This window comes from Mrakia frigida (assembly GCF_051309035.1).
Source record: "Mrakia frigida strain ATCC 22029 unplaced genomic scaffold BDY24scaffold_15, whole genome shotgun sequence".
Classification (NCBI taxonomy): domain Eukaryota; kingdom Fungi; phylum Basidiomycota; class Tremellomycetes; order Cystofilobasidiales; family Mrakiaceae; genus Mrakia; species Mrakia frigida.
Window position 1 is genome coordinate 262640 of NW_027481266.1, and position 19017 is coordinate 281656.

The window sequence follows — 19017 nt, forward strand, 5'->3', positions numbered from 1 at the left end:
GGGTTTCTGAGAGGAGCTCGACGCGTCGCGAACGCGTCACCAATTCTTCCCTCTTCCTCCCTCAGGACGTCGTTCAAGAGTGTATTTCTGAGCCAGGTTCAAAAGCACCAAAGGTCTAGACCTACTCTCTCGAGCCTCGGTCTTGCAGCTTCGCCAGTCGAGTTCAAGAACGACCTGTCCTCTTCCGCGTCGCCGCCTCGCCTCGCCTCGCCTCTTTCTCTCCTAAGATGACCTAAAGTACTTTTTTTTTCTCTCCGAATCTGTCGATCTATCGGTGCCTCCCTTTCTCTCTTCAGTCTTCCAAGCCTTTCCCAAGTATAGCAAGAAATTCAACCTTCTATCGTCGCTCTTCCCTCTTCCGGAACTCGCACTCGCACAGTCCCCACCCAATCTCCTCCCCTTTCAAGCTGCTCTCTCTCTCTCTCTCTCTCTCTCTTCCACCACCCACCACCCACCCACCCAAACCAATCTTCTCTTCCAACCACCATGATCCCGTCCTCTCTCTTCCTCCCCTTCGCTGCTTTGGTAGCTTCCGTTCAAGTCCAAGCTACTCCGATCTACACTCCTTCCACCCCTCCTCCTGCGACGTTCGGAGTCCTGTCCGAGAGGGAAGGAGGTCTCAAGGCTCCTCTGCACTCTCTTGCGGTCGATTCAGGAGTTGAGGCTGTTGAGGATGGATACAGTGAGTGCCTAGATCAATTTGAAGAGAAGAGGAGGAGAGGGAGAGACAGGGTGGAGGGAGGAGGAGAAGGGGGAGGAAGAGAGGTGGCGAACGTCGGATCGGGGCTTTCTCTCCAGAGATAAGATATCTCGAGAGCTTGTAGAGAGACTGGTAGAGAGACGTGCATATACAGTAGGAACGAGGTGTGAAGAGAGGAGGAAGGAGGGAAGAAGGAGAGGAGGAAGCGTGGAGGGGCTTATCGGTTGCTCGGAGGAGGAGAGGGGAGATGGGACGAGCTTCATCTTGGTCGTGTGCTCGTCTTCTGTACTTCTCTTCTCGCTTCGAGTGATGGAAGATATGCGCCCTCTCTCTCTTCGTATTCCACCAAAAGATCCATCAAAATCCCCATCACACTCTTGTCTCATTCGCCGCTCTTCCTCCCGCTTGAACTGACTCCCTTCCTCTCCTCCTTGTCCTCCTCCCTCCCAGTCGTCGTCCTCAAGCCTACCGCCGACCTCGCTCTTCTCACCTCTCATCTCGCTCTCGTTCAGTCCTCCCACGAAGCCGATCCTTTCGCCGCCGCTCTCGCTCAGGAGGATGCCTTCTCGGGAACCAAGAACGTCTACGTCTCGCCTCACCTCGTTGGATACGCTGGAACCTTCTCCCCCGAGCTCGTAGATCTCATCAGGCAGGACCCAATGGTCGACTTCGTGGAGAGGGATTCTATCGTCAAGACTCAGGAGACTGAGATCGGGGCTCCTTGGGTGAGTCTATTGACTTCCACGTCTTGGATGACGAGCTCCTTTGAGGAAGGGAGGTGTTCGAGGACCCGCGTGATTGACCTCGCTTGCTGACTTGGTTCTTTTTTCCTTCCTTCAGGGCCTCGCTCGAGTTTCTCACAGGGAGACTTTGAGGCTCTCGACCTTCACCAAGTACGAGTACGACTCTGTTGCTGGAGAGGGAGTCGATGTCTGTGAGTCGCTCTTCCTTCCCTTTTTGAACGGTGACGTTCTCTTTCGGATCAGTCCCGGGCTGACCTCCTTCTTTTACTCTTTTTCTTCCTTTCAGACGTCGTCGATACTGGAATCAATGTTGACCACGTCGAGTTCGAGGGACGAGCCTCCTGGGGAAAGACCATCCCTAAGAACGACGTCGACAAGGACGGAAACGGACACGGTTCGTCTTCTCTCCTTCACGTCGTGTCGTCTTCGTTGCTCGAAGCTGATTCTTTCGTTCTTCCTCTCTTTTCTCTCTCTCAGGAACTCACTGCGCTGGAACCATCGCCTCGAGGAAGTACGGAGTCGCTAAGAAGGCTCACGTTATCGCCGTCAAGGTGCTCGGATCGAACGGATCGGGATCCATGTCTGATGTCGTCGACGGGTTCGTCCTGCTTTCTCTCTCTACTCCTCTCACTCTCGTCGACTTCAAGTAACTGATCTTGCCCTTTTATTGCTTCTCACAATCTGCAGTGTCCTCTACGCTGCTGAGTCTGCCGCCAAGAAGGCCTCTGCTGCCGCCGCTGAGCTCCTCTCCACCGGAAAGACCTCTCACAAGGGATCCGTCGCCTCCATGTCTCTTGGAGGAGGAAAGTCCCCTGCTCTCGATAAGGCCGTCAACGCTGCCGTCGACTCTGGACTTCACTTCGCCGTACGTTTGTCGTTCTCATCATCTGTCTCCCTTCTTTCATCCTTCGCTCGTCACGCGTCTGACCTCGACCTTCTCTCTCTTTTCTTCCTTCTTCTCAGGTCGCCGCTGGAAACGACAACCGAGACGCCTGCGACTACTCGCCCGCTTCTGCTGACAAGGCCATCACTGTTGGAGCTTCCACTCTTGGTGACGAGCGAGCTTACTTCTCCAACTTCGGAAAGGTGAGTCTTGTCTTCGTCGACCTCTCAGCCTAGCCTTTGCTGACCGGTTCTCTCCCTCCCTCTCTCCTTTCAGTGTGTCGACATCTTCGGACCCGGATTGAACATCGTGAGTGGCTCTTCCCGTCTCTCCAACGTCATTCCCCGAGCTGACTCCTCCTCCCGTCCCGTCTCCGTCTTCTCAGCTCTCCACTTGGAACACCAACAACGTCTCCACCAACACCATCTCCGGAACTTCCATGGCTACTCCTCACATCGCTGGACTTACCGCCTACCTCCTCTCCCTCTACGGATCTCCTTCTTTCAACCCTTCCCTCATCGATCCTACCCTCGACGCCTCCGCCTTCTCGGCCCAGACCCCTCTCCTCCAGAAGGCCATGTCTCTCCTCCCCAGCTACGTCGCCGCCTTCATCCCCCAGATCATCAGGTCCGCCGTCGTCGCTCCTACCCCCAAGGTCCCTACCCTCACTCCCGCTAAGCTCAAGAAGGCTATCCTCGCTCTTGCGACCGTCGATGCTCTTTCGGGCGAGCTCCCCGCTGGAACTCCCAACCTGTCAGTCTTCGGTTTCTTCTCGTCTCTTCCCTTTCTGCCTGAACTGACCTTATCTCGTTCTTCTTTCGTTCAGGTTGGCCTTCAACAACTACACCCTCAAGGGTTAAAGCGTCTCGTCCGCTTCCCTCCCTCACCCATCTCTCAACGAACCGAACCGACCTCTCGTCACCTCGGCTTCCCCCAGACCTCCCTTCTCGATTCTTTTACGTCGTGATTTCTTTCCATTTTCTTTGCATGCACCCCACACTCGCAACTTGATCGACCTCGTTCTTTTGCTCGTTCGTTTTCCCTTCTCAACTCGACGCTTCTCGCTGTGTTTCCTTGTTTTTTTGGTTACCCTCGCTGTTTCCCTTTTGATTTGGCTTGGGCGTGAAAGTAAGAAGATGTATGATAAGGCAGATATGTGAACCTTTTTAAAGTGCGGACATACGGGAAGGGAACGAGAAATCAAGGAACAACAGAGAAAGGAGACGACGCGAAGAGGCTTTTCTCTCGTCCAGGCATGCTCGCCCTCCCACCTTTCTCGAGAATCGAGTTCTTCTCAGGTTCGTGCTCCTGAGCAGCACAGAAACGACGAGTCGAGGCAGAAAGGATCTGACGCGTCGCTCGTTCCTCTCTCTTCTCTCTCTCTCTCTCGTTCTAAAACCATACGATTCGATCAACAGACCTACAACTCGCCCCCAAACCTACTTCTCCTCCTTCCCCTCGAAAACCAACTTCCTCACCCTTTGCTCCACCTCCCCAACCTCCCTAAACTTCTCCACCACCACTCCCTTCAGCTCCAACTCCCTCTTCGCCTTCTCGAACCTCCCTCTGAACGCCTCAGCCGCCTTCAAAGCCTTGATCCTAGCGCTACTCATCGCTTCCTCAGCAGCTTCTTCGGGATGTTCGACGATTTGAGCGGGAGCGTTGAGTTTAGGGGAGGAAGGAGCGGTGGAGAGAGGGTCGAGGGCGTCTTCGGAGATGGTTGGAGGGTCGGGTGAGTTTGGGTTGATGGATTGGGAGAGAGAGGAGGAGGAAGAAGAAGCGAGCATGGAGTTGGCCATGGCTAGATCGGGAAGAGGGTTGTTGGGAGAGAGGGCATCGGTGGATTGATCGCCTTCGCCTCGGAGGTGGAGGAGGGAGGAGATGGATGACTTGCGAGAACGAGTTGGTTTGTTCGAAGAGGAAGGGGTGGAGATTCCGCTGGGGTTGTTGTTGACGTTGTTCGTGGTGAGAGTGGAAGAAGAGGTACTGGATCGAGTGAAATTGGGTCGAATGGAGGAAGCGATACGATGGACGCGTCCCGGTCCATCGGAGGGGAAGAGGGGAGGGGAGGGAGGTGGGGAAGATCGAGCGGAGAGGGAGGAGTTGCTGGTCGAGGTGGTGGATGAGCGGGTTGGGTGCATGGCGCTGACGTCTCGGATGAAGATACCAAGGATCTGAGCAAGGAGGGAAGAGAGTCAGGATGCGTCGAAGATTACTCGAAGGCTCGGATCGAACTCGGAATTCACCTGATGAGGCCTCTGCATCGCCAAAGTCGAGTAGAGATCCAGATCCTGCTCTGCTGAGTCTCCGAAGAGGAGGAACTTCGACTGAGGGAATCCGTCGAGGATCTGAAACGAAACGAAGTCGAGAAAAGAAGAACGACGCGTCTCGTCAGCTTCTGGTTCGTCTTTCTTCCCGAACTCTTCTTCGAGCGAAGATATAACAAGATTCCACTCACCTCTAGCACACCGGCCATCTTCTTCTCCCCAGCCGGCTCCCAAATCCCCTTGAAGGTCGACTTCCCTCCGTAGAACTTGAGCCTGAGCGAGAAGCCGGGAGGGAACTCGTGCGTAGTGAGGAACGAATGAATCGGGTCGAAGAGTTCGTAGGGAGAGTTGGACTGCGATTGAGGAGCCAAAACGAACAAAGGAGGAGGTCAGTGACCGAAACGACGAAAGACGAGCGTTGACAACTCGTCTCCACTCGACCCGCCGCCTCCTCGCTCTATGAACACCACCCAAGGTCGAACTCACAACATAATGCCACCCCTTCACTCCACCCGAGCCATCCCCAACGAGCGATCTATAGAGATCTCCCATCCCTTGAACCTCGAGCTCTCCGACGCTCCGACAGAAGACGTTCCGGAAGACTTCTCGCAAGCCGGCCATGAGATCCGTTCGTTTGACCTGAGGAGGGAATAACGAGAAATCAGTCAGCTTGAAGAAGATGAGGAGTTGAGGTCGAGAACGGCGTTCGAGGAAGGAGAGAACGAAGCGAGTGAAGGGAAAAGAAGACGCGTCGACTCACCGTATCATCCAAATCACTAATCACCCTCACCCCCGTCGCACTCGACAACGGCGTCAACGTCGTAGCCGTCAACGGAACCGGCGCCTTCACCTTCTCCCTCTCCTCCTCTCCTACGCCTTCTCCTCCCGTTCCAGCTCCAGCAGTGAGCGGCGTCGACGTCTTCGGCATGGGATACCCACTCTGCTCCATCACCACTCCCTCCCCATCCTGCGAAAGCAACTTCGCCGTCACCTCCAACACCCACTCTGCCTCCCCAGCTCCGTGCTTCTTCAACTTCTCAGGGAAGATCATCTGCAAACACTCTGGACTCTCGACGATGGTGTCCCAACCAACCTTGAGCGTTTCGGAGAAGGAGCCGTTGAGGTTGGTGGTAAGGGTCATGCTGAGGAGAGGTGGTAGAGGAGTAGGGTTGCTGGTTCGAGTGGTTCCTTCGTCAGAGGCAGGAGGAGGGTGTCGGAGACGAGGTCGAACTTCGAGGAGGATTCGGCGATTCGGGATGACGGAGGCGAAGAAGGGTTGGAGACGTTGTTGGAGGTTGAGATGAAGTTGGAGGAGATCCGTTTGCATGGATTTCAGGGTTGAGGCTGCTGTGATCTGGCCTGGGGAGGAAGAGGTGGAGGTGGATACGGGTGGGGAGGAGAAGGATTTGTCGAGCATGGGAGGGAGGGATCCTGAGCGCGAGGGTGAGCGATGGTTTGGGAGGGAGGTAGGAGCGGGACGAGTTGGATCCGTGGGGAAGGCTGTTGTTGACGAGGAAGGGGACGCGTTGAGAGGCTCGAGATCTTCCAAGCTGTTGAGCGAAGAAGCTACCGAGCCGTCTCGACGGAGGTTTCCCTCTCCCTCCTCCTCCTCGGGCTCGGTCGTGAAGAGCTCCGGCTGGTGCTTCCCTCCTTCTCCTTCGATCTCCTGAGGTGAAGCGCTAAGAGTCCTGCTGTTGGAGATGGTGTTGTCTCTACTTTGAGCTCTGGAGGACGAGGAGTAGGAGGAAGCTGAGGAGGGCGGGGAGGGGAGGGAGGGCAGCGAGGCGATGGATTGAGCGAGTCGCGAGAAGGCTTTCGAGTATAAGCTGGCGTATTCGGGTGGCCGAGCGGTGGTAGCGAATCCAGAGACGTGGAGGTGGATTTCGAATGGAGTGATGATGTCTACGAGGAGAAGAAGAAGAATTTTCAGCAGAGAGAGCGGAAACGTGGAGGGTCGGAACTGGGAAGAGAGCGAAGAAGAGGAGGACGAACGTGGATCTGGTCGATCCGGATCTAGGATCTGAGCTCCGTTCTCTAGAGCATCGTCTTGACCTCCGTCCTCGGTGATTCTCTTTACAGCCCATCCAGGGAAGAGCAAGAGTCGATCTTGAGTGGTGAAGGTGCCTGGGGAAAGAAAGAAGGAGCGAAGGTCAGCTTCGAGCTCATCCCCTTCCTTCTTTCTCTCTCTCCCTCGTTACTCCTTTTTGCCCAACTATACAGACCCGATTACTAACCTCTTCTAATTCCTTTAGAACCCAACCATCCTCCTACGGCAGCTCTGACTCCGAATCTTCCCTCCCTCTCCCTCTGCTTCGACGTTGAGCCTCCGCTCTTCGATTCTGGATCGTCTCCTACGACCTCGTCCCTCCCTGTAGCTCCCGTCAAAGCACCGACGTTCCCAGCGACGGAACTCGCCGTTCCTGCCAAGGAAGCGAGTCCTTTGCTTAATCCCGACGTGATCGAGGACGAGTAGCGAGAGAAGGAGTGGGAGGAGGAGGAAGGGGAAGGGCGAAGGGCGGATGGGGGCGAGCTTCGAAGGTGATGTTGAGACGACATGGTTTGAAGAGTGTTTGAGTGTCGAATGGGTAGACGGCGAGCAAGCATCCAAAGGAGCTCAGAGAGAGAGAGAGAGGGAGAGTAGAGCAGGCAGAGATGGGGAAGATTTCACTGCGAGAACGAAGGTCGACGTTTGGGAGGAAGGGAGGAGAGACGATGCGGTCATCCGATTCAAGAGAGCTGTCGATTTAGGGTTTGTTTCTTGTGAATAGATCTTCTCTCCGAGCTCTCGAGATCATGATGAACCATCTGAAATATCTACTAGAAAAATAGAGGCTCCAAAACCCTACCTCCCAACCCCCTTCTTCCTCCCACCCAAAACGCACTCCCTCCCCTCGTTCAACTTCCCAACTCGAAACCTCACACACTCCCTGATTACAAGTCACTCCTCCCAGGACTACTCCAGGAATCAGCGAGCAACTGCAGAAAAGCCCGCAAAAACGAGTCAGCTCAGCGACTTCTGGAACCAAATGAAGAAGAACGACGCGTCGATGAAGATCGAACTCACTCCCGTCCAACCTTCCCTCCTCCTCCAGTAACAGCACTCTTCCCCTCCAAACACCCTCCACAGGACTCCAGTTCTTCTTCCACGTCCACGCACTTTCCCAAGACCAAACCGAAAGTGAAGATCAGCTGCTGCACCGAAACGAACATGCGTCGCGTTTGACGTCTAAACTCACCTCGTATCCCTCCTTGTCCTTCCCACCCTCCAGCAAGCAAGCCAACGTCCCCGCAGGACAGAGCTTCAAGTTCGGATCATCTTTCGTCGTGTCCAGATGTCGTTTTTTCCGGCTGATGCCAGAAACGGTTGCGGCGGGGGAGTGGGAGAAATACTGTGAGGGACGAAAGGAGAACGAAAGTGAGGTTGAGGGAGAAGAAGGAGGTAGGGAGAACAAGGGAGACTGACCTGGTAATCTGTTCCGCTGAGGGTGCATTCTGAGGGACCGGTAGAAGCTGTTCTGCCCTGGAAAGAGGAGGAGAGAGAGGAGAAGGAAGGGTCAGCGAAGGGACGGACGCGTTGAGAGGGAGGGAAAGGGAGCTCACGCAGGCCTGCAAGAAGAAAAGAAACGAGTCAATCAGCGAGAGCTTGAAGAGATCAAGAGGAAGTGATACGTACGCATCGTTCCCCTGCGGTAGAGTCCCCGAACTTGAAGGCTGCGACGGCGTAGAAGCGACAGGAGGAGAAGCAGTTCTCTGTTCGACGAACGGGATCAGCTTCGACCGAAAGAAGTGTGATAGAGTTCGAACTTACTGAGCGTGTTCGTCTCCAACGGCTGTACTTGAAGCTCAGATCCTCCCGTAGGACCGCATTGAACGAGCACGGGGGAGGAGAGAGAAAGAGGGGACGAAGACGGGAGACGACGAACAATCTTGAAAGAAGGTGCGACTTCCTGGGAATCGATCCTCCAGAGCGACGGGATTGATGTAGCCGTACGAACTGGTTCGACGCCAATCAAGGAAGGTGTAGGCTGAGCCTGGAGGTTGAGGAGGAGGGAAAGAAGGAGGAGATCAGCGGGGAGGAAAAGAAAAGAAATGGAGAGAGGGAGCGTACTCACCGACGGCGGGAGTCGCTGGAGCTCGAGATTGAGCAAAGGTTGACGTCGCTATGAGGAGGAGTAAGAAGAGCAGCGAGAACTGGTGAGAGAAGAGGGAAGGGAGGGAGGAGATCATGGTTGTTTGGGGAGAAAAGAGTTTGGAGGTCATCGTTCTCGAAGGGGTTTTCCCGGTGTTTACATAGCGTGAGTAGGGCTGAACACCTTTCGGTCTGTACCGCGTTGTCGGATGTCTATTGAGATTTTTCTGCTTGGCGTCGAGGGAAGATGTCGGCGAAAGAGGCTGAAGGTTGGATAACGAGGAGGGAGTGGCTTTTTTGCGAAGGGATGTTGTGAGTAGTGAGGAAGAAAAGACCATCGATATCTCGAGAAGGAGTACGAATGAGGTGTATGTAACGTATCTTTTGGTGGGATGAAGAAGGAAGAAAGGTCAGCCTTCGCTGGTCAGAAGAGGCGAAGTTGGCAGTGAGACGCGATGCGCAAGAGAACGAACCTTGACGATCGAGTCATACTCTGCACCTGTTCCGGCGAGGTTGGAGAGGTCAGGCTCGAGATTCAAGCTCGATGAATGGGAAAGTTACTGACGTTTTAGCCTTCGTGGAACGTGAATGACCGTGGGAGAGGCAGAGGGGCCGAGTTTGAGAGGGAGGCGAGGTGGCTCGGCTGAGGGGTGGAGAGAGATAAGATCTTCTGATGAGATTGTTGAAGGGTGAGCTTTATATTTGGGAGACGCGATATCACTAGATATTGTTGTGGGGCAAAAGGAGGGGAGGATGGGATCAGCCGAGTTCGAGAAGGACGCGTCTCTGCTCGACGCTAGGGAGGCGAGCTCACGAGACTTTAGACGAGAGAGCTGGGACGACAGATGCCAGCTTGGACGAAGACGTAGGGGAACAGATGAGGAGGCAACTGGGGAAAGGAGAAAGGAGGAAGAGGGAAGCATCAGCGAGAGTTTGGGTCGGTGCGAGCAGTGCCAGACAGGGAGCTCACCGACGGGAAGGATGGAGGACGGGACGGAGACAGTTGAAGACACTTCCTAGACAGCCTAGATGAGAACATCCGAAAGAGCAATCAGCACTCTTAGAAGCGTTTCTACGGGAAAAGAAGTGAGATCGAAGCTCACCCGTCCTCTCTCCTCCAAGACCACTCGTCACCCCACTCAAAGTCCTTATGCTCTGCACACACCTCCCAAGAAAGAGGATGGATATCCCTCAAACAGCAATCGATGCGACGTCACGATTTCCTGCAAGATCACCCAGTTCTCCTTCACCGCTGCAACCACCTCATCCCGTCGAGCGAGATTACATCCGACAGGAGGAAGTATTGAGAGAGGAGGAGTAGGGTCGTCGAAAATGAGGGAATCCAGGAGGGGAAGAGCGAATTTCGAATCCGGAATCGAGGGTGATTTCGACGCGTCGAGGAGGGCGGGAGGGGTCGCCGAAGAAGTAGGTGAGGGACTGTTCTCGTTGAAGCTCGACCTCCTCTTCCATTGAGTGGATAGGATGGATCCCAGAGATAGGTTCCGACGCCTTGAGCTGGCTATACTCGAGCCATCGAGCATCTTCCAAAAGCTCGTCCTCCACGATTCCTCCGTCCAGCTCTCGAAAGTCCTCGATCCAAAGGTCGAACTCGACTTCAGTCCAAAGAAGGAACAAAGGACTGTGGTAGGGAGTGAGGACCACCTTTCTCTCCGGCGGGATATCGGCGACGAAGAAGAATAGGCGATCCACACGCGAGAGGGCGATGGCCTCGAGCTCGACGAGGACTCGATGGGGCTGCTCTCGTTGTTGTAGACTCTTTTTGATGCGAGCAAGGCCGATTGGCGTCTCAGCTGTTTCTGAGACGTTGATCCAGAGCTCCTTGACGAAGGCACATCTCTCTTCGTTGCCCTCTCCGACGAGGAGTCCGTTCTCGGGGTCGAGGAACGTCCTCCAGTGGCTCGCTTTGACGACCGAGACGATGGAGTAGTAGAGAGGAAGAGTGAGTTGGCGAATGCCTTTGGAGACGAGGAATAGGTGGGACGTTCCGAGGGGAGGAGAGATGAGGTCCTTGGAGGGGATGAGAGAGGACGAGGACGAGGAGGAAGGAGAGGCGAGGGGAGTGAAGGCGAAGGCGAGGATTCGTTCGAGGACTTCGAGAGGGACCCGGAGAGGAGTAGACATGGCTTTCTGGTGAGATGGTGTGAGTGGAGCCTCAGGGAATAGGGTGTTTGAAAGTGGGAAAAGGAAGAGAAGGAGAGGGTGAGAGATGGGAGGGAGGAAGAGGGCTGAAGCTCACGTCAACTTTGAACCTTCCTCCCTCTCGTTTTGCTTCCACCCTCCATCATCGATTTTCACACTTCTTCACTTCTTGGTCCCGTTCGACTATACACTGAAATCGCGCCGTCACCGTCTCACTTGGACGTATATCGTGAGTTCATCAACGGGACGAACTGGAAGAAGGCGAGCCAACGAACCGAACGAGCGACGTCGAGGCTGACCTCCCTCCTTCTTCTCCCTCTCCCAGGATCAACCTCTCTACCAAGCTCGCGCTCTCTACCAAAGAACAATTTCAATACCTAGGATTATTTCTGTGAGCTTGATTGTCCGCTTTGGACGCTCTGGAGGAGCATTCGAAGGACGAGGCCGAACGAGCTCATGACATCCTCAGCTCTCCCTCTCCTTCAGCTCTTCTCCCTCCTCGTCTTCGCCTTCCCTCGTCGAGTATCGCTCTCTTCACGATGAACAAGGTGAGGACACTCGCACGAGATCCAACCGAGCTGCGTCTCTCGGTGCTGACTCTCTTCTTTCTTCCTCCAGATCGCTCCTCGTCGTCGCTTGCCTTGGGACGTGCTCCTCCTCGTCTTCAAGCAGGCAGATCCCTCGACCCTCGCCGTCCTAGGTCGAGTCTCGCACGACTTCCTTACAGCGACGGCTCTGGAGCTGTACAGGGACGTGGTGGTGACGTCGATGAAGCAGTTGGAAGGGTTGTTCTGTGAGAGGAAGGTGGTTCAGGCAGGGAGGAAGACGAAGGTGAGCTCGCTCCCTTCCTCTTCTCTCTTCTCTCTCTCAACCGACCTTGCAAATCCTCTGTCTCAGAACCCATCCAAGACATCCCGAATCAACTCCCACCTCTCCCTCTCCCATATCCACACCCTCATTATCGACTTCACCTCCCTCTCCTCCCGCGTCCCCAACTCCCTTTCCCTCTCCTCGTCCCGACTGGACGACGAGCAACCTCTTCCCCTCGAGCATCTGGAAGTCAGCTCGGACTACTCGAAAGTAGAAGTCCTTCAGCTTCTCTATTCCTCCCTCTTCCGTCGCTTGGATCCGACACGATGCTCTTACAAGATCGTCGGACGAGCTCTTTCCAAAGCCCGCTGGGTTGGTCTCAGCCGCAACTACATGACTCAACCGCTCGGATGGACTCGGATTCAGACCTTGGATCTCAGTGGAATACTCCCTTGCGTCTCCCTCAACGGTCACCGCCATCTGGCTGGGCTTCCTTCCCCCTTCCCTGATCACCGTCAAGTCCTTCGACTTCACGTCGCTTCCCTACTCTTCACGGTCTGCCGCGATGCCAAGGAGTTTGTAGATTTGGTAGGGGAACATCCAGATCTCTACAATTTTGGTGAGAGGCAGGCTCGGTCGGTTGTTTTGGTGGTGAAGTCGGAGGAGGAGAAGAGGGACGTTGAGGCTGCGGTCGAAGAGAGTCCGGAGATTGAGGGATGGAGACACGTCTTCGCTGTTGAGCTGGAGACCTGAGGTGAGTCGAACCTTTCTCATCCGATTCCGAACAGTCTCCGACTTGGCATCCCTTCTTCGCTCGTCTCTGCAGCCATTCCTCGTCCTCTCCTTTTCGGCGCGACTGGCCCCTCCTCCCAACTCCAATTCAATCCCCTCCGATATCATCATCTCATCCAACATCCCCTCAACCATCAAATCAACCTCCAATCCTCAACTTCGTCAATCTTCCAACGATCATACAACTTCACCTCCGTCCTCGTCGTTTCCTTCGTCGTCACGTCGGTCGCTCGCTTCGTCTAGATTATCTCGATGAGTGTTGGATGGCTCAGAAACGAGAGCTTATCCCAAACAAGAAGATGCTTCTCCATTCGCTGGACTCTTACCTTGCTGTGAGGCGAGAGACGGAAAGGTCAGGGACGAGCGAGAAGCAACGCGTCGTCTTCGAGAGTTTCATCGCACGATGATAATAACCAAAATTCGAGAGTTGCGAGAGAGGGAAGAGAAGCAAGCGAAAGAAAGGAAATTAGGGAAACGAGCGAGAGGGGCTACGAGGGCGTGAGACGAAAAAAAGAAAGAAAGGAACGAGCGAAAGAGCAAGGGAACCCGAACGAAAAACGACCCAAAACACTACTCCTCAGCCTCGAGTCCCACCTTCTCCTTGTTCCTAGTCTGAGAAACGTCCCTCTTCCTCACACCGAGTCCTCCTCCGATCGGACTGAGCATAGCAGCATCGGCCTTGGACTCCTCCCAGTCGTCCACCGACGCCCCTCCCTGTGTAGCGAGAGCTTGTCGAACGGCTCGAAGTCCTTGGGTTTCGAGCTGAGGTGAGAGAAAACAAAGAAAGAGAAGGCGAGAGCGTGATTCGGGACGACGAGTATATCAGGAGACACCCGAAGAGGAGGACGACGACGGAAAGACGAACCTGAATCGCAGAGGAGCTCGTTCCGTTCTCACCGAAGAGAGAGGTGTTCGCAGGGCAGAAGATCCATTCCTCGGGAGGAGGCATCTGATCAAGAGCAAGAGAGGATTTCGATCAGTACATGTTCGACGGGAATGCAGGGGAAAAAAAAAGAGGGAAACGAACCGGTCGAGAGGTGATGGCGGCAAACTCGGCTCGCACGATGTTGTTGAAGAGGTCCAAGTCGAGATCGTTGCGATCGAACTGTGAGGTAACCAGGGAAAAAGGGGGGAGGAGGAAGAAAGGTGGGAGAATGAGAGAGGGAGGCGACGACGCGTCTGGTCAGCGAAAGCGGATCCCAAGCTCCTGTTTTCGGTCAAAGAGGTAGATCGACTTACTCCGAAGGGGTTCTCTGCATACAGTGAGGTAGACGAGAAGTTTGTCAACTCGAGAACGGACGGGAAAACTGAACAACTCAAAGGGCGACGCTGTGCTCACCGATCTCTTCTCCGATTGTGAGGAAAGTCAAGAAGACGAACGAGATGACGACCTGAGAAATTTTGGGAACAGTAGGAGGAAAAACCGAAGAGGTGGTTGTGAGTGGTTGGTTTTGCGAAGTGAGGCTGAAGCAGGAAAACGTAGAACGAACAGTAGCAGGAATCGTGACCCAGCCCCAAAGAACGTTGATCTGGAAGGGAAGCAGTAAGCAGTAGATCCACGCGGTCGTCCAGATGTGCTGTAGACGGGAGGGAAAGAGGGAAAGGGATAGGGTCAGTCGCGTCGATTCCCGTTTGAACGAGTTTGTTTAAACCCACAGCAGCGTAGGAGAACGGGATAGGGGTGGTGAGGATTCTCTCGAGAGAGGTGAGAGAGTCAGTGAGTGTGGCGGTAGCGTTGATGAGGACGTCTGAAGGTGGGGATAACAAGAATTAGATCGACGAAGAGCAACGCGTCGCTGATCGAAGACGACTCACTTCGGTTGGGGATATCGACTGAATCCCTTCGACCCAATGCCGAGATGTAGCTTGTCTGAATGGATAGAATCAATGAAGCAAGATGGTATCAGTTTGAGAACACATCGCAAAGGAAGAGGCGCTCGGTCGACGCGTCTTTCTAATCTGAGCCCTTTCCATTTCTCTCGACGAGTCAAAAGGAGAGTCACCCACCAAGTACAACGTAATCTCAAGAGGAAGATTCTCCGAAATCTGACCCTTCCTGGCTCTCTGTCTCGCAGCACTCCTGTCCCTAGCACTCTCAATCCCAGCCTCACGATCTCGAACCGACTGAGGGATCATCAGACGGAACGGCCAGACCTCTCTCAACCTCCAAGGAGGAGGTGGGTTTCTAGCAGGCTTCAAGACGGGCTCTTCCATCGCGAACGCAGTTCGAGGAGCGGAGGATCGAAGAGTATCGTCGGCCGTGTCAACGGTGATGGTAGGTTTGGGTTGCTGAGAGAGGGTAGGGATGTTGAGTGTAGTACCAGCAGATCGGCTTTTGGAGGAGAGATCTTCCTTTGAGCCGGGGGATACTGATCGGTCGGCTAGGCGAATGGATTCTTGAGATCGACGCTGCTGATCTGTTCGGGGTGCGACGTAGGGAGATGTCTTGAGAGCTCTGCATCGACGGATGAAAGGGAGCGTTAGGAGGTACCTTCAAGGAAGGCATGGGAGAGTGAACTCACTCTTCAGCCTCGGGGCTGAAAGGGTTTGGTCCTCGAGCCTCAACGGGAGTGGGGATGGCGTTGGGGAGGTTGTCTGAGGAAAGGAAGAACGACGCGACGCAAAGATGTCGAGGGTCAGTTGAAGGTCCAGATCATTGAAGGGGTGCTTGTTCGAGGCGAAACAGTAGACTTACATCCAGGGAGATGCTGGAAAGGGGAGAGGGGACACGAGAGTGCAAAAGCGACAAACGATCAGAACGCGTCTCATCCTTCTTCCCTCGCTCGAAATCTCGGGAACTCACCTTGATGAGAGGCCAAAGATCCTCATATGCAACTCCCTCTTCTCCTCGAAGATCTGAAACCGAAAAGAGAGTCAGCTTCCAGCGTTTCTCGAAGAGCTCCGATCCGAACCGAATCCAAAACTCACAGTGCTTCAAAGAGATACCGAAAGCCTGCACCAAGTTCAAAATCGTGACCTTCTCAATGACCGCTCGAGCAGCATCTCGTCGTCGCTCCTCAGGATCCGTGGGCGGGATCTTGAATAACGAATCCGGCGTCGATATCCACACGGTTCGAGCCCAGATTCGAGAGGAGACGACGATGGACGACCAGATCCTCCTCCCTTCGTGCCATCGGTCACTGTTAGAAGATAAGCGGCGATAAAGAGAGTAGTCAGGATCCAGAGGGGCGAAGAGAGCAAGCTGCATTGAGGGAGGGGAGGAGGAAGCAACAAGGGAGACAGGAGATGGACGTACTAAGCGGAGGAAGTTCGGTCTGGGAGTTGAGATCGAAGAGTCAGCGAAGATTCAAGCGGAAGTCCGATGAGACGAGGGTGTGCTTACAGCTGATAACGAAACCGACTGAAGAAGGAGGGAAGGAAGAAAGAAAGAAGTTCGACGCGTCAGATCTCGCTCAAGACCCGGTTGAGAAACCAAAAGAGGAACGGGTGACCAGGACTTACGAACTGTACCGAACACGGTGATCAAAGTAGGAGGGATCTGGAAAGGTTTCCAGACGAACCTGATCGACGGGAAAAGAGAAATGGGGAAAGAGGAGGGAGCGACGACGGGTCAGCTCGGATGGTCGCAGGCAGGTTCGATCTTCCTCAAGAGTATGAGGTCCGAGATGTGACTACATGCTTTTGAATGCAGACGACCATAGTCGCCCAAGCTGCCATGAACAGAAGGGCAGACCAGATTCTGGAAGGGAAGAAGAGGGAGAGGCGACCGAGAGACGAGACTCAGCCGCGGTAACGAGGTCCGGGAGGCACGAGCCAGCGGAAGACGTCGAAGCTTACCTGAAGAACCCAGTAGCGAGGAAGGCATTCCTGAGAGGAAGAAGAGAGAAAGGGAGAGGGGAGTCAGCTTGTGGGGTTCGAGCACGCAAAGGAAGGGACAGAGGGAGAAGGGGACGACTCTGAAACATGAGAGCTCTCGATCCTTCTTCGGCTGCCCTCGCTTTCGCAGTTTTTCGTCTTCGGGACAGCTTGCAGAGCTGAAGAGGGCGCCTAAGGAGCAGTAGGAAGGGACGACTCACAAGTAGTGGTGATGGTTGAATCGTGTTTTCTTGCCCGAGGTTTCGAACAAAGGTGGAAGTCCAGGTTGGATCATGGCTGAGATGATGGATGAGCAAGAAAGAGGAATAATCTCCTGCAGAGACCAAGAGAGAGAAAAAGGCACTGGTCAGAACTCGAAGCTCTTCTCAAAAAAAAGCGAAAATCTGCAAGACGGCGAAGGGAGAAGAGGAAAAAACAAGAGAAGGGAGGGCGCGAGCTCGGTCATTCCGCCTCCCCTCCTGCCGTAAGTCTTCCCTCTCTCCTTCTTGCTCCCTCAACTCACGTTTTTGGTGATGCGACCGTAAAGCGAGAGGGTACGAAAACACCTCGAAGACCTCCAATATCAGAAAAGGAGGGCGATGGTGGGTTGGACTTGGGTTGGAAACAAAACTCGTGCGGCCTCTCTTTGATTTCCCCAGGGTACTCTTTCAGGGGCGAGACGAAGGTCGTTGCGCCTCTTTTCGTAGGCATAGCTTTTCCATGGTTGCGTCCCCGAGCTAAACATAGAAGGACCGAGAGTAGGTAGAGGAAGGATTAATCGTTGCTCTGCTTTTCGGCAGTTGAGAGCAGAAGAGGGAAGAGGGCGAGGCTGAAACGTCAAAGTCGACCGCGACTCGATCGAGCAGCAGTTTCAGCAGAGCCTCCTCATCGGAGATGGCAGTGAAGGGACTGCCTTCGCTCTGGAAGACAAGCACGCGATTCTACGGGAGCTCGGAGGTCCCGAGGAAGAAGTGAATCGTCCCGGCAACAAGGTTGCATCACGACGCGTCGCGTCGGGTCTCTTCTTTCTCGTTCTCACCCCTCTCGATACGAGCCAGGTGAAGAGCAAGAAACGAGACATCGTTACGCACGAGCAACATACGCATAATCGTTATTGAGGAAGACGATCTAATCTACTTGGTAGCAGCCTCGAACCTCTTCTCAGCCTCCTCCCAGTTGACGACCTCCCACACGGCCTTGAGGTAGTCGGGCTTGACGTTCTTGTACTGGAGGTAGAAGGCGTGCTCCCAGATCTGTGAGTTGCGGAAAGGCGAAGCGGCGAAGAAGAAGGGAGGAGGAGGAGGAGGAAGAGGAGAGAGGGAAAAAGAGGTGAGTTCGAGTGAGGAGCGAGAGTGCGACGTAAGAGAAGGTGAGGGAATGAGAGAATGGGAAGGGAACGCACGTCAACTCCGATGATGGGAATATGAGCTAAGGTCGGCGAAAAAGGTAAGGGAAAAGGAGATCAGAAGTGAGAAGGCAGGAGAGAAGAGGACGCGTCGCAGCGAACGGGAAGACGGGAGAGAGACGACGCGACTCACAAAGGAGAGGATCCTGGTTGGCGGTGGTGGTGATCTCAAGAGCCTTGGTGGTAGGGTTGACTCCCTGTGAGATTGAGGTCGGGGTTGGGTTTGGTGGGGAGAGGGGAGCGAGATGAAGGGAAGACGAGATGAAGGGAGAAGAAAGGAGGCGAGGCGTCAGCACGAGGGTTCTTCAAGCTCCGAGAGTGCCATCCAAGAGCAAGGGATGTCGATGATGTAGGAGAGAGACAGAGAGTACAAGGAAGAAAGAGCGACTCACCAACCATCCCCATCCACTTCCTTGAACAGCAGCCGTCTGAGCGTTGAACTTGGTTTGGAGCTCTGATGTTCCCGCAACAAGTCACAATCAAAAGTCAGCCTCAACGTCTCCCATTTCTACAACCAGAAAAACGGGCAGAGGAGGTCAAAGGACTGACCAGCAACGGATCCAAACGTCTTCTCAATCGCCTTCTTGAACGCTCCTCCCTCGACGAGCTTGGTCGATCCCGAAGGAGCCAAGTTCTCCCAGAAGAGAGAGTGGTTGATGTGTCCTGAGTCCGATCCCAGTCCCCAAAAAGAGAGCGAGTCAGTTCGAAGAAGCAAAGATGTAACGAGCGAGAGGAGTGATCCGAAAGAGGGATCGGACGGAGAGCCGAGCTCGGAAGGAAAGGATGACTGAACGCACCTCCTCCGTTGAACTTGAGAGCGGCCTGGAGCTTGATCTGCTCCTTGACGTCTCCCTTGGAGAAGGCAGAGGAGAAGGATTCCTCAGCGGCGTTGAGACCGGTGACGTAGGTTTGATGGTGCTGGGAGGAGGAGGGTCGGGAAGGTCAGCTCGAATCGAAGATCTCCTTCTCGATTCTCTCTCGCACGGTTCAAATTTGAGTCGAAGTAGGAATCAACCTACCTTGGTGTGGTGAAGAGTCATGATCTCCTTGGAGATGAAAGGCTCGAGGGCCTGGAGGACGGGAGGAGCGAAAGATGGAAGGAGAAGGAGTCAGCTTCGAGCTCTTCTTTCGGAGAAGGAAGATGATGGATCGATACTGACCTCGTAAGGGTAAGGAAGAGCAGGAAGAGTGTGAGCTCCTCGAGTAGAAGTAGATCCGATAGATCGAGCGGAAGATCGGAGAAGCGAAGAGGTGGATCGAGCGAAGGACATGCTGAAGAGAAGCGAGGAGGTGATGGTTGGAGGTCAGCGAG

The 19017-nt window shown here is 54.4% G+C and overlaps 6 protein-coding genes across 6 annotated transcripts; 3 read left to right on the forward strand and 3 right to left on the reverse strand.

The window, feature by feature from the left end:
- The first annotated feature begins 438 nt into the window (after positions 1-438).
- Positions 439-3506, forward strand: BDY24DRAFT_388834 (S8 family peptidase). The gene is made up of 10 exons (XM_076640436.1): positions 439-682; positions 1151-1425; positions 1541-1634; positions 1730-1837; positions 1921-2041; positions 2131-2308; positions 2407-2529; positions 2603-2635; positions 2712-3079; positions 3153-3506. Exons 1-10 carry the CDS (start codon positions 487-489, stop codon positions 3184-3186), a joined length of 1530 nt encoding a protein of 509 aa, XP_076496697.1. The 5' UTR covers positions 439-486; the 3' UTR covers positions 3187-3506.
- A 207-nt stretch (positions 3507-3713) lies between these two features.
- APP1 (phosphatidate phosphatase APP1) lies at positions 3714-7283 on the reverse strand. The gene is made up of 7 exons (XM_076640437.1): positions 6828-7283; positions 6586-6717; positions 5354-6495; positions 5080-5232; positions 4785-4946; positions 4573-4674; positions 3714-4500 (listed from the first exon to the last, which is right to left on the reverse strand). The coding sequence occupies exons 1-7, from the start codon at positions 7195-7197 to the stop codon at positions 3766-3768; spliced, it is 2796 nt and encodes a 931-aa protein (XP_076496698.1). The 5' UTR covers positions 7198-7283; the 3' UTR covers positions 3714-3765.
- Positions 7284-9098: 1815 nt separating this feature from the next.
- Positions 9099-9748, forward strand: BDY24DRAFT_388841 (uncharacterized protein). The gene is made up of 2 exons (XM_076640438.1): positions 9099-9611; positions 9693-9748. The coding sequence occupies exons 1-2, from the start codon at positions 9476-9478 to the stop codon at positions 9740-9742; spliced, it is 186 nt and encodes a 61-aa protein (XP_076496699.1). The 5' UTR covers positions 9099-9475; the 3' UTR covers positions 9743-9748.
- A 1347-nt stretch (positions 9749-11095) lies between these two features.
- On the forward strand, positions 11096-12777 carry BDY24DRAFT_57531 (uncharacterized protein). The gene is made up of 4 exons (XM_076644997.1): positions 11096-11111; positions 11208-11430; positions 11501-12446; positions 12519-12777. The coding sequence occupies exons 2-3, from the start codon at positions 11422-11424 to the stop codon at positions 12443-12445; spliced, it is 954 nt and encodes a 317-aa protein (XP_076496700.1). The 5' UTR covers positions 11096-11111; positions 11208-11421; the 3' UTR covers position 12446; positions 12519-12777.
- Positions 12778-12931: 154 nt separating this feature from the next.
- On the reverse strand, positions 12932-16949 carry BDY24DRAFT_441331 (Bestrophin, RFP-TM, chloride channel-domain-containing protein). Its single transcript, XM_076644597.1, has 20 exons — positions 16824-16949; positions 16522-16634; positions 16283-16312; positions 16121-16184; positions 15951-16005; positions 15828-15845; positions 15741-15759; positions 15413-15624; positions 15288-15340; positions 15180-15192; positions 15007-15079; positions 14492-14939; positions 14300-14354; positions 14141-14232; positions 13975-14061; positions 13824-13875; positions 13724-13737; positions 13512-13589; positions 13350-13433; positions 12932-13246 (listed from the first exon to the last, which is right to left on the reverse strand). The coding sequence occupies exons 2-20, from the start codon at positions 16593-16595 to the stop codon at positions 13055-13057; spliced, it is 1713 nt and encodes a 570-aa protein (XP_076496701.1). The 5' UTR covers positions 16596-16634; positions 16824-16949; the 3' UTR covers positions 12932-13054.
- Positions 16950-17363: 414 nt separating this feature from the next.
- BDY24DRAFT_388849 (superoxide dismutase) lies at positions 17364-19005 on the reverse strand. The gene is made up of 8 exons (XM_076640439.1): positions 18866-19005; positions 18725-18775; positions 18503-18623; positions 18255-18368; positions 18098-18159; positions 17839-17902; positions 17703-17728; positions 17364-17553 (listed from the first exon to the last, which is right to left on the reverse strand). The coding sequence occupies exons 1-8, from the start codon at positions 18974-18976 to the stop codon at positions 17434-17436; spliced, it is 669 nt and encodes a 222-aa protein (XP_076496702.1). The 5' UTR covers positions 18977-19005; the 3' UTR covers positions 17364-17433.
- Positions 19006-19017: the final 12 nt, after the last annotated feature.

Coding starts and splice junctions, on each gene's coding strand:
- APP1 (XM_076640437.1), bottom strand. CDS start 7,197: ATGCTTGCTCGCCGTCTACCCATTCGACACTCAAACACTCTTCAAACC. Junction 6,718..6,827: donor TTCTAAAGGAATTAGAAGAG/GTTAGTAATCGG, acceptor TTCTTTCCCCAG/GCACCTTCACCACTCAAGAT. Junction 6,496..6,585: donor TCCGGATCGACCAGATCCAC/GTTCGTCCTCCT, acceptor TTCTCCTCGTAG/ACATCATCACTCCATTCGAA.
- BDY24DRAFT_388849 (XM_076640439.1), bottom strand. CDS start 18,976: ATGTCCTTCGCTCGATCCACCTCTTCGCTTCTCCGATCTTCCGCTCGA. Junction 18,776..18,865: donor CTCTTCCTTACCCTTACGAG/GTCAGTATCGAT, acceptor CCCGTCCTCCAG/GCCCTCGAGCCTTTCATCTC. Junction 17,903..18,097: donor GAAGTGGATGGGGATGGTTG/GTGAGTCGCTCT, acceptor TCAATCTCACAG/GGAGTCAACCCTACCACCAA.
- BDY24DRAFT_388834 (XM_076640436.1), top strand. CDS start 487: ATGATCCCGTCCTCTCTCTTCCTCCCCTTCGCTGCTTTGGTAGCTTCC. Junction 2,042..2,130: donor ATGTCTGATGTCGTCGACGG/GTTCGTCCTGCT, acceptor CACAATCTGCAG/TGTCCTCTACGCTGCTGAGT. Junction 2,530..2,602: donor ACTTCTCCAACTTCGGAAAG/GTGAGTCTTGTC, acceptor CTCTCCTTTCAG/TGTGTCGACATCTTCGGACC.
- BDY24DRAFT_388841 (XM_076640438.1), top strand. CDS start 9,476: ATGGGATCAGCCGAGTTCGAGAAGGACGCGTCTCTGCTCGACGCTAGG. Junction 9,612..9,692: donor GGGAACAGATGAGGAGGCAA/CTGGGGAAAGGA, acceptor CAGGGAGCTCAC/CGACGGGAAGGATGGAGGAC.
- BDY24DRAFT_441331 (XM_076644597.1), bottom strand. CDS start 16,595: ATGATCCAACCTGGACTTCCACCTTTGTTCGAAACCTCGGGCAAGAAA. Junction 14,940..15,006: donor TTCAGCCCCGAGGCTGAAGA/GTGAGTTCACTC, acceptor CCGTCGATGCAG/AGCTCTCAAGACATCTCCCT. Junction 14,355..14,491: donor TTGAGATTACGTTGTACTTG/GTGGGTGACTCT, acceptor CTATCCATTCAG/ACAAGCTACATCTCGGCATT.